Raw genomic sequence first — 19,697 nt, forward strand, 5'->3', positions numbered from 1 at the left:
TACCTACCTAATCTTAAGATTTTACGATTTTCTTCAATGAGGTTTTGAGTCAATTCACAGTTTCAATAACCAGAATTTAAACTCCATTCTTGTGGTTTTAATTTCCTTTTAAAATTATAGTAAGTGAATATTATGATTCTATGATTAAAACAGAACTATTTATATAATTAATTTGATTAGGCTTTCCAAAGCTGAAATGATATATCTAGGATCTAAATTTCAGAATTTTTAGATGAACGGTGCAACTTTGCCACTGTATTATATACTGTATTATCATATAATCAAGACAAATTCATAAAGCATTTTTCCAGTCCAAAAGGAAACCACTGCATTAAGAGTTCATTTTCAGATTATAGATGAAAGATGGCTAGAAGTATTTTTCTACCAAGTTCACATAAAAGGTAAATGAAAGCAAATTGAAAAAAGACCAACACATTTTTCTAGAAAAAATAAAAAAGATGTTCAATTCATTCATTCTTTCAATATTCTCAATTGATATAGTCTGACAGACTTCAAAAAGAATATCACATCTTTTCATTACAACTGTCCTACAAACAGAAATGAGTCACATGACAGGCACTAATGGAACTCTAATGAAGGAGGCTGATATAGGGAATATTTTTACATTCTGAGCTATTGACTTAGAAAATAACCCTGAACTATACAATTTAATCTGTTTAATACATCTACACACACCTATCTCAAAATTCTATAACCTAGTGTTTGTGGAAGCCAAGAGCGGCAATATTAAGATTTCCCCAAGGGGAAAAAAAAAGCATATGGCCTCCCAGCATTCTGAGATTATCTCAACAAGTCTAAAATCTTAAAATAATACAGTTATAGTTTAGGGCTTCATTTTTTATTATTTGATATATGCACAAAAGAATACACAGAATCACACACATAATATTCTTCAGTCTTTCAGGTATTTTCCAAAATCTTGATCACCACAAACATTTTTTTCAGTAAGACAATGTTAATTTTGATCATCACATAGTATTAGAAAAGTAACAAATATTCTTAGGCACTTAGATTAAAAACTGCTGTTGCTGTTTTGGCATATTCAGAGTATGTAAGCAGTACGGAAGGTCTGTATTTGAACTTAAATTTCACTGATTTGGAATAAAATGAGAATGTTAAGAAAGGAACAAAATTGTTGAAGTCAGAAGAATTACTTAAGATTGCCCTGAGCAAAACTTTAAGGATTGTTAAAACACAATCTGAGGATAGCAAAAAGGCCTAGGAGTTAAAAATACAAACAAAACAGTTAAAAACCTTACACAAATTTAAAAATAAAGGAAGAAGGGGCAGGCAGCAAGTCATTTAACTATGAGTCCTTCAAATGTGCGTGACTGTACCTTGATCACGCATTGGACTGCCTATGGCTGCTGTGCATCAGGTGCTCTTAGGACTAAAACTTTGAAGTTCTGTCTTACAGTAATGCTAAGCACAAATCATTTACTAGTCGCACCAGGAATGTCGTGTAATGAGAGACCATGCCTTAGCAATTATTAAGCAATCATTAAACAAACTTTTCAAGCTTATGAAGTCAATTCATAAAAAGCCATACAGACCGTTCTTACCGCTTCCTCGGCACGGTCACCATCCGCAGTGAGATAGGTCACTCTGAACTGCTGAACATTGTAATCTGAAATGTCCCATACCACTCTCAGACTTGAGGTTGTTTCATCATCTATAACAAGGTTTCTGACTCCTGTTCGAAAAACTGTTTGAAATAATAATAATAATAATTTAATTAATATTTTATCAATTCTAGTTTTAGATTTAAAATTGTGCTAGTTATCAACAAGTCCATCCTAGGGCAGACCCACTCAGTTCAGCCCTACTTGGGCTGAACCACATAAAAACTCTAACAATTTAATAAAATACCAGTTATCCTATACTGCCATCAATACATATGACCCCATTTGCTTTGTTTATATTACTCTGCTTATGAAGCTTTCTAAGAATCAAAAGCTCACTGCAGACAGAATGTTACAGAAGAGAAATAATGTAGAACTTTTGATCCATAAAATTAAGTTTTCTAAACTCCCAAGAAGACAAATATAATCTTCAAAGCTAAGCAAAATTCTAAAGAGCATTCATGCTCATATTTATGAGGGAACAGTGAAAAGAGAACTGGATTTTCCAAATTAGTCTCGGTCTCAGCATTGCAATGTAATATTTCTGGAAGCATTCAGAGTCCCTACACCGTGCTGGCTCCTCACCCACATGTGGCAGATGCTGGAAGCTGGCTACACACAGCAGGGTGGTGGAGGAAAGCGACAGGGTGTACCTTTCCATGGTGATTTTCCTCACCTGGGGTCTATACCTCAACAAGATCTTCCATAGCAGTGTGCCAATCACACAAACCACAAGGAACTGGGGTTACCAGCCCCTCAGTATTATCACAGCTCTCTGCTCCTATATCTGGGTGTGCTAGGCTGCAGGAAGCCTCAGCTCTTTGCCTTCAGCATTTGAACTGTTGATATTTATTCCATTTACCTGCTATGGTGGGCTTAGGAGTCGTGGTACTGGGAGTAGTCACAGTGGTAGGTATTGTGGTAGTCCCTGCAACTGAAAAACAGTACTCAGCTCACAAACAATTCAACAAGATATGGAAGTCAAAGTATTTATCTTGGATTTCTAACCATGACAATGAAAACTATGTGCTCACACCTACGAGCATCCCACACACTTCAGGCCTTTCAGAGATTACAAGGGAACTATTCATTTAACTTACTTTAGGCACATATATTTGCAGGATTAGCACATAGATCTGCAGATAAGGAGTAATTATAAACTGTACCATTAAATAAGAATATACATAGTCTACGTTTCTGGCTGAGCTTCCATGACTTCCATGACTTCCACTTTGACCATTTGTTAAGGTTGTCATATTAACTGAAACAAGGACTTTGTGAGGATGCTACACTAGTGTCCAAGGAAAAACTGAAAGTACACTCAGCACTATGCCAGCATCACTTGGATGGACAGTAAGGTCTCATCTTAAGAGAATATTGAAAATTAAGCTTGTGATTTATAAGAATCAAATATACATGTATTTTTGAATTTACACCTTAAAAACAGATGTTAACTGTCCACCAAAAGAGAATGTGCACATGAAATTTTGAAGAAACATTTCTTCCTCATTGAAAAGGAAAACAGAAATGATCCATATGAGTTTACAGCATGCCAACAAGTATCCTAACCTGCACTTCAACAGCAATTTACTGGTACTTTAATAGACTAGATAAGAAAAACAAACTTCTTTCCCCATTAGATCTCCCTTTGTATGCCAGAAACTAAAAAAAAAAAAATATTGAATTGGTGCTTTCACATAATCTTACAAAAAGCATTCTTTTGCACACACACACAAAAAGATATCCTTCCAGTAAACTCCAAAAAAATATTTTTTTAGAGAAAAATAATGTCAGCAGCCAAGGGCAAGTTATCTTTCATGTCTGACAGTGCCTAATGGAAAGAGAAAAGACATTCTTCTTTTTTTATTAAGTTGAAAACATTTATGCATGAGCTTGATTAATGCTAATTTCCACAAATAGTACAGTACTCCAGAAATAGACTTGAAAAATTAATACACTTTTAGATTCAAACAGTTTTAGAGATGGGCATGGGAAGCACGAGTTACTTGACAGAGAATGAGAAAGAGACAAAAATCACATAGTAGATTTATCAAACACAAATGATGCATCTATATGCCCATGTCACTCAGTGTGTCACAACAATTTTACTGAGCAATCTAACTGAAACTGCTTGCCACTGTTTCAGTTATGACTATAAATTACACTGTATATGATTTACAAGTTTTATCTTTGTTATATTAATTTCACAGGCTACCTGTGTAAACTTTCTGGACCAATATTTTAGCCAAGAGTAAACACAACTCCTGTGAGTGAGTATAAATTACACAAATAAGAAAGAAAAAGACATACTGTAAATTACAAACATCTTCAATGAAATTCCTGAACAGGCTGCCCAGGGAAGTGGTGGAGTCACCATCCCTGGAAGTCTTTAAAAGATGTTTACATGTAGAGCTTAGGGATATGGTTTAGTGGGGACTGTTAGCGTTAGGTCAGAGGTTGGACTCGATGATCTTGAGGTCTCTTCCAACCTAGAAATTCTGTGATTCTGTGATTTTAAAACACTTATTGCCCTCCTCCCGCCCACAGTCTAATATATCTTCTAATGGGGAACACTATTCTGAGACTAAATAATGAAATGAAGAATGTCTTTCCAGATCAATTGGTTATTAATACCACTGCTCAGAGAGGGAGCCAAACCATCATTTTGATTCGATGCCATCTACAACATAATATTAAATAAGAATACGAGGAGCGGCTGAAGGAGCTGGGCTTGTTCAGCCTAGAGAAAAGGAGGCTCAGGGGTGACCTTATCACTCTGTATAAGTATATTAAAGGAGGCTCTAGCGAGATGGGGGTTGGCCTGTTCTCCCATGTGCCTGGTGACAGGACGAGGGGGAATGGGCTAAAGTTGCGCCAGGGGAGTTTTAGGTTAGATGTTAGGAAGAATTTCTTTACTGAAAGGGTTGTTAGACATTGGAACAGGCTGCCCAGGGAGGTGGTTGAGTCACCATCCCTGGAAGTCTTCAAAAGACGTTTAGATGTAGAACTTAGGGATATGGTTTAGTGGGGACTGTTAGTGTTAGGTCAGAGGTTGGACTCGATGATCTTGAGGTCTCTTCCAACCTAGAGATTCTGTGATTCTGTGATTCTGTGAATAGCACAAAATACAGTCTGCAAAGCCCTGCTGCTAAACCACCACATTCTTCAGTATTATAGCTATCCAAAGATGGACTATATTTTAAATATTAGATTTATACTTTAAATTTAAACCACTTAAACATCTCTAAAAATTGTAATCAAGACTTTGCCTTACATGTAGCTCCAAGAACAGCAACAACTTCACTCTCAGTTTCATCATCAAAAACTGCCAGCAAAGAAACTTCATATTCCGTGTTGGGCAACAAACCTTCAATAACATAACTGTCTGCATCTCCATTTAAGACAACCTAAATAACAAAGCAAGAATAAAGACAATCAGTTCTACATTTGATTAATCTATATGAAGTGACCGCAGTCAAGGAAAGAAAATAGATTTTCCTTTAAAATAAAAGAAATCTACACTCAGATATGCCCAAATCATTTATTAGGTATGTGGAAATAAAAACACTGTTAAGAAAATTAAAAAAATATTTTTTATTTCATGGCAGGTTTGATTACTCTAATGTGCGATCTTATACTTTCACCCAGAATAAATAAATTCCTAAAGCTGAACATAAGCATTATCTTTAAAAATCACTACAATTCAAAACATCAGTGAAGGCTATGTAGCAATGTAGATTAACTTCCATTCATATTTCTACCATCCAATAACACTGTTTCTATACCGTATTTATAATCTGCGTTATGATCACACACTTTTGAATGCAACTTGAAGTATACAGATAAATGCACTCTGCAGGCAATTGCAATAAATGTAAAAGGTTACTACTAACTCCACCAAGCCCTAGTTACCATAAGTTACTACACACCTTCTGCCACATCAGCTCATCTGGGGTAACCACTCATAAGAACAAACATGTTTACCTCTGAGAGTTCAAACAGAGGCTCTTTGCCATTTTTACTAGGTCTGTTTCATTGTGATTGAGCATGGTCAGGGAGCACTCATACAATCATTGTCACTGGCAGATTTGATGACTGTATGCATGAAATGCTGATCTGGGCAGGAAACTGGTGGCAAACAACTGGAAAGCGTAATTTATCCTGCTAACAAAGCTGGATCCAGAAAGGGTATCCACACTCAAAGAAATCAAATAGATTGTATGCTGTAACCAAAAAACCATTTGCAGCAGACCTGGGGGTGGTAGGAGATGCCTCACTGAGAAGTTGGCTATATGTTATGGTGTCTTTCTACCTACGACAAGTGGAAGATTCACAACATTGTAAATTAACGTTTACAACGTTAACTGTAAGCAGAAGGTATTACTTTGGATTTTTTTTGTGTTTCATTGATTTTTATTGGAACGGGTCAAAAGACGGGCAGGAGCCTGAGCAGTAATTGCATTGAAATGGGCTGACTGGTCTGGGGAATAATTATTAGTTTATGCAGATAAATATTCTCATAAAATAATCTGTCTTTGGAGTAACACTGGTAAGTTTTTAAAGGTGGCCACTATATAACTGGAATCCAAATAAGACTTAAAATGGAAATCAAATAATATACATTTGCAGCATAAAGTCTACTACAACAGCTATTAATAGTGAACCACACTTTATTCTTTTCATGGCCACAGATTTCCTGAGTTGACAGATAGGCACAGTCCAGGAAAAAAAAAAAAAAAAAAAAAAGAATACCGTGGGGAAGAGGGACCCATCAAATAACCACAGACTTTTTGAACTCAGATAAAGAAAACAAAAGGAGAAAAATTAGTTGGGCCCATGTCCTCTACAATTATCGAATAATGAAATAGGCAGCCCACACTGTGTACTCTGGCACAGATTTTCTTGGGAAAAATTCAGAAATGAGCTTGAGAGAATCTAGCTTTACTCTAAGCAGGTACAATTAATATCTTCCTTTCCAGTTCCCTTCCCCTTTCCTCTAGTCATGTGTGCCATCATGCAATTTCTATAGTTACCATCTTACATGTAAATTTGGCAAACTTTCTGAAGCATAACTTCTACCACCCACCACCCCCTGCTAATGTGGCCCACAAAGAACAACACACACACAAAAAGAACACAAAGCCCTGAACTTTCAAGTGGAGAGGACAAATAAGAGAAGCAAAAATAGCAACAAACACAGGAGTATAACAGCATGCATTTCCTACTTCTGCCTACAAATAAAAGCTCACTCTTAAATTTATTCTGGCTCCTTAGTACTAACACCTCCCTGAACTCTCCTCGCACGTTAGTAGTGTGAGTGAAGTGAGCTGAGAGGTGTGTAATTCTCAACACCACTCTGTGACCCCACTCAGCTAATTGGCAAGTTGGGTCTTGGGAGAAAGAGAGGGAGAGCATGTTGTTTCTCTGCATGACTGATCACTTAGCTGGGAAAGAAGCTTAAAGAGGCAACAGCCTGGAGGTATTGTGCCATCCTAGGCCTGACCCCATTAGAGAGGTCATGCAAGGAGAACAAGAAAGCAGCTTGGGTATTTTTAATATTTCAACATACAGAAAATATTAGGGCCTCCAGCAGTTCTTAATGAAGGCAACAAACAAGAAGAACCTTAGAAGTTCAAATATTTCTTGATCACTAATTCTCACGCTCTAAGGACACCACAGATACCATCTCACAAAAATAAAAATCATGTTGCTTAAAGGGGTTCAGTGACAGCTACTCACTGGAACTTAAAAGAGAAATGAAGCAGTTCACCTACTGCAGGAGAATGCTAGGGGATGACCTGTGCCCACTCACTCACCTGTCAATTCCTTCTTTTCCTTGCTCATACCTGTAATTACTTCCAACAGTTTGCAGGACTACCTCTTGTCAGGTGAAAGAATCAGGTAAATTTACAGAAAATGCCATATAACCTAATCTGGAAAGACTGCTTTCTGCCTTAATGGATGAAAAAAACGATGCATGAAATCGAGGCAGAGGTAGGAAAGGTCATCTTTCCCCATCATGTTTTCTACCCCGATCAACAGTTTGCAGACGTGTCCTCTCTTCTCAATGCTGATGCCAACTGAGCAAGATGTATGAGAAAGTATAAAAGACTGAGGAATACAAAAGAAGCAAAAACTGTGAGTGAATAAATAATGGAGGAGAGGAAATGAGAGACTATGAACAAGAAAGATTTGGGAAAGGAATATAAAGTGTCTGTTAAGAAATACTTGGAAAAATTGGGTAAAACAGAAAAAGCCCAACGGCAGCAAAAATAATTTGAAAATTCAAACTGATGAAAATGGCATTATGGAGAAGATGTACAAGGGATTAGAGAAAAAAATAGAGTGTGGGGAAGAAAAAGAGAAAGAGCCATTATGAGGGGAAAAAGGGGGACAGTCTAATAAATTAACTATATGTAAACTTTTAACTTTCAAACATTTCATAACTAAGGATTCATGGCAATTTTAATGAGGCCAGTTTATTAGACAAATGTGGAGTCTTATGTGAGGATATCACAGCTCTGGCTCAGTTACCATCTTCTTCAAAGCAAAATAAAGAAAAAGGTTGAAGCAAAGGTGACCTCAGAATAGAATTCCCTCTTCTATTTCACACCCTCAGAGAATCAAGGCAACTCACCTCTTCAGACTCTCCCCCATCCAAAGGAATCCATGCCAATCTGTAAAACGCAATATCTGAGGATGTGGGTTTCCAGCTGACCCTAAAACTATCTGTTGATGCTTCATCAACTTCCAAATGCTGGGGGGGTGGAACTTTTTCTGCAAAATATTATGCAAAAGAAATGTGAAGTTCAATTATTCTCTAAAACTTAGATGGCAACAGCAAGGAGACACCACTTTACCTGCAGCTTGTTGTAAGGAGTGTAACATGGAAGGTGGATAACAAAGGCACATGAGATTCTTTGCACACTTATTTGGGAAAGTGTTTTTGTGATTGAGGAGGGACATACACACAGTACAAGCTATTTATCTACTCTAACTGTACAGGCCTTGTAATCCTCTCTCCACTGAAGGACCTCCATGCATCCACCGTCAAAAACAGTTTCTATCACTGGTCTTACTTTCCAGTGAAGTAAAAAAGTTTAGAAATTCTTTCTTGGAAAGCCTTCAAAAGTTAAGACATACATACTTGTGGTAAAGCTGCCAGTAAGTGGTTCAGATTGTCCTTCATCATACAGGGAGAAAATAGCAACTGTATATTCCGTAAGGGATGTCAGACTTGTTAAGGTATGTGTTGAAACACGATCAGCTTCCACCTAGAGAAAGCATAATTTGCAGGCAATATTGAACAAACACTAGAAATAAAGAAGCAAAGTTGCTTTATATTTTCATGAAATTCTGAAAATTTTCTGGGTAATAATGACACAGAAAGAGAATGTCATATAATTAGTAAATAAATTATGTGGAACTATGAAGAATGATAATTTCAAGGCACCAAAGCTGACAAAATTAATTAAATATCCCAGCTTATGACAAACTAGAGGAAAGCAGAATTCAGCCATAGTAAACCCAACTCGGGAACACAGGAATAGAGAACTGTAAGGAAGTTTTGGGCTGTTGAATCCAGTCTTTTAGTATTTTGGGTAATTTTTGCATAAACTAGTATGTTCAACTTTTGTCATGAGAAAATATGACAGTTTTATATGGTCTCTGTTGAGGAAGCAGTTAATGTGACTTTGCAGTGAATGGATCACTCAAAGCTGTATAAGCTGACAGTTTGACAGTCCAACTATTCAGTGTCATGGTAGCTCAGCACCACAGGGGAAATGTTACCAGTGTGAAGCTAACAGAAAAAATGCCGCCTGCTCTTTGAACAGACACAAAGGAATAGTTAAGAGGTAGGTAAAAACCTACTGAACATTCACTCACATTATAAATTACATTACCACAAGCCTGAGATGTTCAAAACCATTCTCACAGAATCACAGAATATCCTGACTTGGAAAGGACCCACAAGGATCATCCAGTCTAGCTTCTGGCTGCACACAGGACCACCCACAAAATCAAACCACATTTCTGAGAGAGAGCATTGTCCAAACGCTTCTTGAACTCTGGCAGACTCAGTGCCATGACCAATGCCCTGGGGAGCGTGTCCCAGTGCCCGACCACCTCTGGGTGCAGACCCTTTCCCTAACCCCCAGCCTGACCCTCCCCTGTCCCAGCTCCATGCCATTCCCTCGGGTCCTGTCGCTGTCCCCAGAGAGCAGAGCTCAGCGCCTGCCCCTCCGCTCCCCTCGTGAGGGAGCTGCAGGCCGCCATGAGGCCTCCCCTCAGTCTCCTGTACTCCAGGCAGAACAATCCAAGTGACTTCAGCCACTCCTCATACATCTTGCCCTCTAGACCCTTCACCAACTTCATAGCCCACGTTTGAACACGCTCTAATGGTTTTACTTCCTTCTTATATTGTGGCACCCAAGACTGCACACCGCACTCTAGGTGAGGCCACATCAGCACACAGTGGAACAGTCACTTCCCGCAACAGGCAAGCTCCTGTGCTGACATACATGTAGTGTCTAACAGACAGCCACCTTATCTATATTAAAAGCAATCAATAGGAAGAGGTCAAGTAATTTCTGACTGAAATCTGAAGGGACCTGGCAGAAGGAAAAGACATAACACATTGCACAGGAATGCTATCTTCTAAACTCAGGAATATAAATATTTCATCTAATATGTAAAAAGGACAGATATGCCCCAGAAAATAAATAATAATAATAGTAAAGCTAAAACAAAACAAAATCACATGATCACATATAATTATATATAAACTTTTTTTTTTTTGAGGTTTATGTTGCATATGACAACTTATTTTGTATGGAATCTGAACTATTTTAATAATCACACCAACTTACCATGACTTTATAAAAGATTTTTTTCTATATTTGTTTGGATTTCTGTATGTCAGCAAAGCTTTTGTTGTAGCTTGCAAGGTAGATTTATTTACAAAGGTTACATTTGATAATTACAGAAGTCTGTGGAGGTCTGAGATTGGTTAAGGGAAAGAAGGAGCTAATGATTTACCTCATTGGTTTCCGTTCCGTCTGTTTTAACATACATGATGCGATAGCCTTTCACATTTTTGGAAGCAGGATCCCATGTTAGTGTAGCACTATTGTGTCCAACATTTGAAAATCTCAAATTCGCTGGGGGACTCAGAGGCACTGGAAAAGGAAAGAGATACAATCATGGGTTTAGCTGTGAATCTTTTCATGCCTTGAAAATAAGCAGCGCATTTCCATTTAAAAACCTAAATGACTGATATTTATATTTAAAAAACCCTTCATCAACGAGGCTACACATGTACTTAAAGACAGGTAATAAGGTTTAGCTCCTTGCTGAAGCAGAACTTTAAGTCTTGGTCAGTGTGTCTCACCTAATACTGAAAAAGAAATAATGTTCCTGCTCATACTAGATATTATAGCAGGAGCTAACTTACACAATAGTTATAATAAATTATAAATTAGTGTTTGTATTTGTAAATTAATGTAATTCAATTAGATCTGTACCTCATACTTGTTTTTGACTTTTTTTTTTTTTTTTTTCCATAAGCATTCTATCAAAAAGATTTCCTGACAGGAATATTTTGGCAAAACATTTTCTGAATATAAAAGTCCCTGACATAAGGGAAAGTTTGTCCAAAAGCATAACTAGTTCAGAAGTTGAAATTTTTATTTTTACTGTTTTATCTCTGCTTAACCTTTCCCTTTTCTTACAGAAAGGAATTATTCTCTGTGTAAAGGCCACATTTGACTGAAGCTGCTTCCTAACAGCAACCCCAGTTAAAGACATATTTATATACTATACAATCCTTGACTGCCATGAGCTGGAGGAAAGTTAGGTCATGCAAAAGTTGCAGATTGCTTCCACTTTTCTATCACCCAAGAGGAAGCAATTTGTGCTATCTCTGTTACTCTGAGCAGTAGGTTCTGTGTTACCCCAACATCTGCTTATTTTCTCCAAGCTGTGAAACTTATCTCTCTCCATCTTGCCTTCATGCACACACTCCTCACCAATCCACATGGACAGAAAAATATCAACACTTCAGAAGTTGTTTCCCTCATGCAAGAGCATATGGGAGAAAAAAAAAAAAAAAGAAAGAAAGAAAAAAAAGATAAAATCAATATATGGGTTCTTTATTCAGGTCATATAGTGACTCAGAATCTGCAAGCAAATGCCTAACCAGATTAGGAACAGTCAAGTCAATTTGGCTATGAGGAAAGAGAAGATGAGAACAGATTGGAATTATACTAAATGGCTTTGCCACACTTTCTGGCATGCGATATATTCCTCTGAGTCAAGTAAAGGGAGTATCACGTGCTGGCTTTCCTTTCTACTTTCTGTCAGTCGTGGAATTCACTTCATTTCACCAACCTGGCCATACCACAAAATGCTTCAGTCTCAGCTCTTTCCTTTTGGAACATAATCTCCTGACAACATTGCTCATGACCAGACAGGCAGCCCTGCTGCCAAAGTTATATGATATTTACAGTGAGACTTGGGTAAATCCTGCCCCCTCCCCCCCCCAAATGCTAACTCAGAATGGGCTCATTGATCATGTCACATCGTGGTACAAGACAGGTTTCATTAGAGTGATTAAGATGACTGTGTGTGTAGCATAATTTTTAATAAATACAGACTATCTGATGCTACATGTAATGCTCCTGCAAATTAGGCAGATCCCTCTCCAGGCAGATGCATGGTACAGGAAGAAAATACTAGGCAGCCTGTTCTTTAGTTGAAAGATAGTATTAATCACATTGAAAGAAAAAGAAAAATAATAATAATTTAAAAAAAAAAAACCTTAAATCTGAATCCAGACAGGGAAGACATTATTGAACACTGACTGTGTGTGATGGGTATGCTCACCAAGAGCTTTCTCTCCTCCCAGACTGCCCCAATGCCTGATCAATCAAAGCCTCTTAGAAGAGGCTTATTTGAATAGCTGCATACAGAAGGTTAGAATTAATCCTCTTTCTTATTACAGTGCTAAAGACTAGTCAGAGTTGGCTGTACCGTCACCTTAGAAATAGATGAAGGTTGCGGGGTTAGTTTTCTTTTTTATTATTCTGGTCTGGTAATAGCAATGATGCTGGTCTGACTAACATATGTTACTAGCTTCTGCAATCAAACACTGAGGTCATGATTCCTCAGCTTGTGCCAATGTATCTGGAATTTGCATGTGATCTTCCATCCAATGTGTTAGCAAGGTTTAGAGCTGTGCAACCTCCAAGATCATATGACATGAAGTGAATTCAGGCTGGCACAGTCATAAACTACATAAACTACTAGGAAAAATGAAAAACAGATATTGACCAAAAGGAGGGAAAAAAAGAAAAAAAAAAGGAATGAGACACACAATAGGAGAGAGAATGACACAGAGAGAAAAGTCAGAGACTTGATTCTCCAAGTGTTAAGAATCTTTCACACTTTTAAAGTCCACAAACATTCCCAAGTTGCATTAATTGTCTGTCTGTGCTTGTCTGTCTTGAACTGTTCAATAGCACTTGTAGAACTTCTCCTACCATTACTCACTTTACAGGTCATTGCTCTGGCCCTTCTCTTTCTTAGCACTCACATGCCTGAACTTTTCTCACCTATTAAATGTAAGCCACTTTCACACTGGCCCACTCAAGCCAGGAGCACAAAACAAGGGGAAGCATTCACTCCACTGCTGGAAGCAGTAGAGGTATCACTAAATGCAGTGCCAGAAATATCCCTGCAGCACAATTGCTTATTTTCAATTCCTTTGTCTTCCAAATTGCTGAGGCTATTTAGAGAGCCGACATACAGTGCTGTGTACAGTTAGTAAAGGACAGAATTTAGCTGGCCAAACTCTTGCTGCTTATTAAAAACACATCATCTATCATGAATGCACAGGCGCTTTCCAACCCCTCGTTTACCAGATGTTAAGCAGTGGGGGTTGGACAGAAATCTTCCCTTGCTTCTTTTCCATCTGTCCTGACTCCTACTGAGCCAGAGGAACGAACTTCTCCATCTGAGCAGACTTTCCCCCACACACACCTGGTACGCTGGCTATAGGAGACTAAACAGCAGTCTCAGTTTAGTTCTACATTGTGACCTTCATTCACCTTCAGCACGTTCAAAAAACTACCACTAGTTCCACTGAAATCAACGGGGATACCCATAGTATTGCTACTGACAAGAGAAAAGAGTTCAAATCAGATTTTAAAAGGAGAAGTCTTTTCTAATACATGCAAAGACTGTTGTGAAGTTCTGTTAACACTGAAGTGAATATAGGTACATGCTACCCACGTGTAGTTTCTTGTCCTGTAAGGGGATCACTAGCTTCTTCTCCAAACATGGCATAAACTGTGACTGTATATTCTGTATTTGGCAATAGTCCATCCAGTTCAAGTTCTGTGGAAGCCTCCCCAATTTTTATCTAGAAACACCAAGAATAAAAAAGACAAATTATTTCTCAATTAGCTCATGATGGGAAAGAATACTAACTACACACTTGGAATTAAACTTGTGATCAAATACTTTGCTGAGCATTTTTCTGATATTGTGCCTGATCTTGTCCCAAGATTTGGGGATTTTGCACAATTATGAAAAGAACAAAATTGTCAAAAGGCCAAAAGCCAGCTCGCAGGTAAGAAAACTTTGAAGGTAATTAGTCACATTAGCAATGACATAAAAGACCTCTCTAGAAGGTGCAGCTCCTGTGCCCTTTCCATTCCCAGCTACATCTTCTTTCATCTTGTAGTGGGTTTACGTGGCACGGTTTTGGTAGCAGGGGGCCATAGGGGTGGTTTCTGTGAGAAAGATCTAGAAGCTGCCCCATGTTTGGGAAGGGCCCCATTGTTTTCCAGATCTGAGCCAATAAGCGATGTTGTTTTGCGCCTCTGTGAGAGCAGATTTAAGACAGGAAAAAAAAACGCTGCGCCACAAAGCAGCCGGGAGAGTCAAGGGAGTGAGAAACAGCCTTGCAGGTGCCAAGGTCAGTGTAGAAGGAGGGGGAGAGGTGCTCCAGGCGCCGGAGCAGAAGTCCCCTGCGGCCTGTGGTGAGGACCATGGTGAAGCAGGATGTCCCCCTGCAGCCCATGGAGTACCACAGTGGAGCAGGGTTCCATGCTGCAGCCCGTGGAGGAGACCACGGTGGAGCAGGTGGCCCTGCACCAACGGAGGCTGCCGCCTGTGGAAGACCCCTGCCGGAGCAGATTCCGGGCCGGACCTGTAGCCCGTGGAGAGGAGCCCACGCAGGAGCAGGTGACCTGGCAGGAGCTGCTGCCCGTGGAGGAGCCAGGTTGGAGCAGTTTTCTCCTGAGGGATGGACCCCGTGGTACGGACCCATATCTGGAGCAGTTCTGGAAGAGCTGCTGCCTGTGGGAAGCCCACGCTGGATCAGTTCATCAAGGACTGCATCCCGTGGGTGGGATCCCACAGCACAGGGGACGAGAGCGACTGAGAAGGAGCGGCAGAGAAGAAGTGCTGTAGACCGACCATAACCCCCATTCCCCCGTTCCCCTGCGCCTCTCGGGGGGAGGAGGTAGAAGAGCGTGGATGGGGGGGGAAGGTGCTTTTGGTTTCTTTCCTTTGTTTCTCACTTCTCTAGCTTGTTAGTAATGAGCAATAAATCTTACTATCTGTCTTCTTATGCTGAGTCTGTTTTGCCCGTTACAATAATTATTGCGTGATTTTCTCGTCCTTATCTCAATCCGTGAGCCCTTTTCACATATTTTCTCCCCATTCCTCTTTGAGGAGGGGGAGTGAGAGAGCGGCTGTGGTGGAGCTCGGCTGCCCACTCGAGCAGAACCACGACACATCTTCAGTCTTTTACAGGAGAAATTCATTTCTATGCAGAGCAAGGCTCAGTTTTTCTGCTTGCTAATTCAGGCGTGTATCACTTTTCATTTCCACCTCTTCAATGAGAGCCACAGCAACAGGAACTGACTTATTTACTGGAAAAAAAGTCTTTCTTCAGGGTTCAGCTCAGATCTACTGATTCAGCTAGGTTTCAGGGAGAGACTTATTTAGCAGAGAACACAAGTCTATGCGAGCTTTTGGTAGCTTCCTACACTCTTTCACACACAAGTGTGCATGCCCTAGCATGCTTTTAAATGTTCTTGCTTGAACAGAGATGCTATACATAATCTGAATTATACGTATAGAAACTTGAACTTAAAAACTTTTTAAATCCTGCCCCAAAAGTTTCACTGGAACCATGCTAGAAACTATTTTTAGTCTACTGCTTTTAGTATTTTACTTACAGTAGAAGACTGCAGTTTACCTAGTCCCTTTTTTTTTCTTTCTAAAGATATTTATTAAAAACACTTTTGATGGAAGGCATTATTTTTAAATTAAAAAAAAAAAAAGTAAAATTTGAACGGAATTAGAACAGAATTAGAATATTTACTTTCAAAGGTCCCAGTGAGTACAAAGGCTTAACTTCAAGTTCTTGTGATATCACACTTAGGAAGTAATTTAGATGTTTTGGGCTTTTTATGAGTGTTTGCTTTATATGATGACACAGTACCACCTCTTACCATTTCAAAATAGTCACTTCAATTCAGCTGAAATTGTTGTATTTTTTGACAATAACATGTAAAAATAATCAACTAGTACTTGCCCTCTGTTCATAAAGTCTAACATGAAATACTTAAGACAGTCGTGGAAAAAAAAATATTTGTTGATAAAGTTGAATGTTAAAGGCCAACTACTATTTTATTCTTTAAATATTTATTTCTTTAATACTTGTTTTTCAAATGAAAGCTCAGTACATCACCTCCTTTTCATCTGCAGCCAATCCTTCTGTCAGAGGAGCATACAGGATCATGTAACCTGTGGCACCCGCTACTCCATTCCACTTAGCTCTCATGCTGCTGTGCGACACATCGTACAACTGCAGATCTGATGCCATTGGCAAGGCAACTACAGTAGAAAAAAGAGACAGGCATTTCAGTTGTCTCACATGAATAACCAGCTATTTTACAAGCAGTTTATTTTACTGCAGGAAACACAAAGGAAAATAGCTATCTCCAGGCGTGGAAGTGCTGTCTGTGTGACACAACTATGAAGAGCTGGTTAATACATAAAAGACTGCAGAATTACAGAAATGAGGAAATTACGACCTAACCACGCCAGGTTATGCCAGGGCAAAGTTTGTCCCTACAAAGCATTGCAGCTCTTTGTCTTAATAGCTTTGAACTTCTCAGGTGGGAGGATTTCAGTTCTTTAAGCAGCAAATCGCTCTGTTCAATCCCACCCTCCCTTCTCCCTGATCTACACAAAGATAACCACTTGCTATTGAAGAATGGGCAAGGTTGCTACACGGAACAAGTCCCCAGAGGTAGCTTTTTTACAGCAATAACTGCCAAGCCTGTGTGTGGGAAAGACAGCCTTGATGTAGGACATCATGGAGGAAATCCTGAATAAGTAGATTACACACAGCAAAATATTTTGACTACAAGCTGTTGTGTTTAGAGCCTTGAGTGTCCAAACTGACTCCTGGGCCTGTGTCAGTGGGATTATGCAAATACAAGCAAGATCACCCATCGCAAATCACGGTGGATGCTAATGTGACTATATAAGCAAATGTGCCCTTCTTCATTGTGGTGGCAAATTTTAATCTGTCAGTATCTCACATAAAGGCAAGAATTTAATCTATATTTTTTCCATAGTTCTCCACTGGGATGGTAAAACAAACAAACAAACAAAAACTTTTAAACTGCCCATATTTTATCATCCGGAGTGATTAATACTTGCACATGTCAGGCTGTCACTTCTAACACACTATCAGATCAGTACTCCATGCTGCATGACCTTGGGGTGTGATCTGAGCAGATCTCACAAAGTCATCAGGGCTGGGCTCAGTCAGAACTTGACTAGGTGACTTCAAAGGAACACCAGGTGCAATAGGAAATGATCCCGTTGGCGCAGTACGCGTCTCTCTTCTCTCTGCCTCAATAAATTAAACCATTCCCAGCACATGGGCTAAAACACAGCTGGAGATGACATTTTGGGAGACTAAGACAAAAATACAGGCTCAAATAATTTTATATGATCCTGTTTTATTTTCGTATTGGAAAGATTAGCTTGACAGAGAATCAAAGAATTGTTGAGGATGGAAGGCATCTCGAGATCACCTAGTATAGTTTCACAGTTCAGTTAGGATCAGCTACAGCATGTTGATGAGGATCATGTCCAGTAGGGTTTTAGATATCTCTACAGATGCAGACTCCAGTCTCTCAGGACAACTCACTCCAGTGTTTGACCATAACAGTAAAAAAGTGCTTTCTTTTGTTTAGATTTTATTTTATTTTTAATTTGTGCCCATTGACTTTTGTCTTGTCAGTGGGCACTACTGAAAAGAGTCTGGCTTCCTCTTCTTCATTCCTTCCCATCAGGGATTTTAGCACATTTATAAGATCCACCAAAGCCTTCTATTCTCCAAGCTGAACAGCCATAGCTGTCTCTCCTCTTATGAAAGATGCTCCAATCACTAATTACCTTTGTGGTAAATCACTAATTACCTTTGTGGTAAACTTTCATAATTCCATGCTGACTACTACCTTCCTGTCCTTCGTGCATTTGAACAGGGTTTCAAGAATTAGTTACTCCATTATTTTCTCAGGCATTGAGATGAGGATGACCAGCCTGTAGTTCCATGGATCCCCTTCACAAAGAAATAACATTCACTTTCTTCCAGTCTTCAGGAACCTCTCCCAGTCACCATGACCTTTCAAAGATAATCAAGAGAGTCTTCACAATGACGTAAACCAGCTCCCTTAGCACTTACGGGTGCAACCCATCAGGTCTTGTGTCTAGTTTGCTTAAGTGCTACCTAATCCTGGTCCTCCTCTGGTGAGGGTAGGTATTCTTTGCTCCAGACTTTCTCACTGATCTCAAGAGCCTGGGACTCATGAAGGCCATTTTTACTGATAAAGGCTGCATCAGAGAAGGTATCAAGTGCCTTTGCTTTTACCATGTCATTTGTCACCAGGTTCCCTGTCCCCTTCAGGAGTTAGCTGATGTTTTCCTCAGTGTTTCTTTTGTTGTTCATGCGCCTGCAGAGGCCTTTGCTGTTGCTCTTCACATCCTTTGCCAGATTAATATCCAAATTGGCTTTGGCTTTCCTAAACCTATCCTACAAGATCAGACAGCAACTCTGTACTTTTCCTGGGTCACCTGCCCCTGCTTCTACCACTTCCTTTTTATGTCAGAGTTCAGTTATGAGTTCCTTGCTTACCCATGCACGTATCCTGCCACCTTTGTTTGATTTCCTACTTGTCAGGATGGAGTGTTCTTGAGCTTGGAGGAGGTGATCGTTGAGTATCAAGCAGCTTTTCTAGACCCCTCTTCTCACCAGGGCCATAATATTTGGATTCTTCCCAGCAGATCTCTGAAGAAGTTGAACACTGCACTCCTGAAATCCAGAGCAGTGACCCTGCTTTTTGCTCTCCTAACTCTTCTTAGAATCATGAACTCCACAATTTCACAGTCACTGCAGCCAAGTCTGCCTGTGACTTTAATATCCCTGATCAGTTCTTCCTAGTTTGCAAATATCAGCTTCAACAGAACACCTTCTGTTGGCTCCTCAATCATCTGAGTCAGAAGGTCAATGCACTCTACAAATCTTTTAGATTGCTTGAGCCCTGTTGTTTTTCTGCCAACAGATGTCAGCTATTGATATATTTCATATTGACTTTCTGGCTCCTAATTTTAACATCAGACTTATTCTTTATTTCCCTTCCTAATATGTGTAATGTTTACTACAGAAAATAACTGTATTTTGTATACAAATATATAATTTGTATTCCTGTGATCTATAACAGCACTTAGTTTGAGGTACTAACATGGTTTTCCTTACAGAACCCCAAACTGCAAATGCATTCATTCTAAAAATATCCCAAGTCATCATCTGACAGGTAGAAAATCAACTGAATCATTGAAAAAGCAACTTACAGAAGTTACTTTGAAATACTTGGCACTGGTGGGAATCACATGCAGGTAATTTCTGGTCCCACCTAATACTCTACTTATTAGATCATCTTCAACCACAAACCTTATTTATAA

At 39.2% G+C, this 19,697-nt stretch overlaps 1 protein-coding gene across 5 annotated transcripts in view; it reads right to left on the reverse strand.

Annotated features, from left to right (window-relative positions):
- Nucleotides 1-19,697, reverse strand: part of COL14A1 (collagen type XIV alpha 1 chain) — a 125,449-nt gene that overhangs the window by 61,363 nt on the left and 44,389 nt on the right. For 3 of the 5 annotated variants that reach the window (XM_072034353.1, XM_072034351.1, XM_072034354.1), the window contains exons 12-19: nt 16,408-16,553; nt 13,935-14,064; nt 10,683-10,822; nt 8,791-8,917; nt 8,281-8,420; nt 4,918-5,050; nt 2,506-2,577; nt 1,575-1,726 (exon numbers count right to left, since the gene is read on the reverse strand). In XM_072034353.1, the coding sequence (XP_071890454.1) occupies nt 1,575-1,726; nt 2,506-2,577; nt 4,918-5,050; nt 8,281-8,420; nt 8,791-8,917; nt 10,683-10,822; nt 13,935-14,064; nt 16,408-16,553 (1,040 nt within the window). The remainder of the gene's footprint in view (nt 1-1,574; nt 1,727-2,505; nt 2,578-4,917; nt 5,051-8,280; nt 8,421-8,790; nt 8,918-10,682; nt 10,823-13,934; nt 14,065-16,407; nt 16,554-19,697) is intronic. The other 2 variants (XM_038175298.2, XM_072034352.1) reach the window with 1 other exon arrangement.

Source organism: Anas platyrhynchos, chromosome 2 (genome assembly GCF_047663525.1).
Source record: "Anas platyrhynchos isolate ZD024472 breed Pekin duck chromosome 2, IASCAAS_PekinDuck_T2T, whole genome shotgun sequence".
In the NCBI taxonomy this organism is placed as follows: domain Eukaryota; kingdom Metazoa; phylum Chordata; class Aves; order Anseriformes; family Anatidae; genus Anas; species Anas platyrhynchos.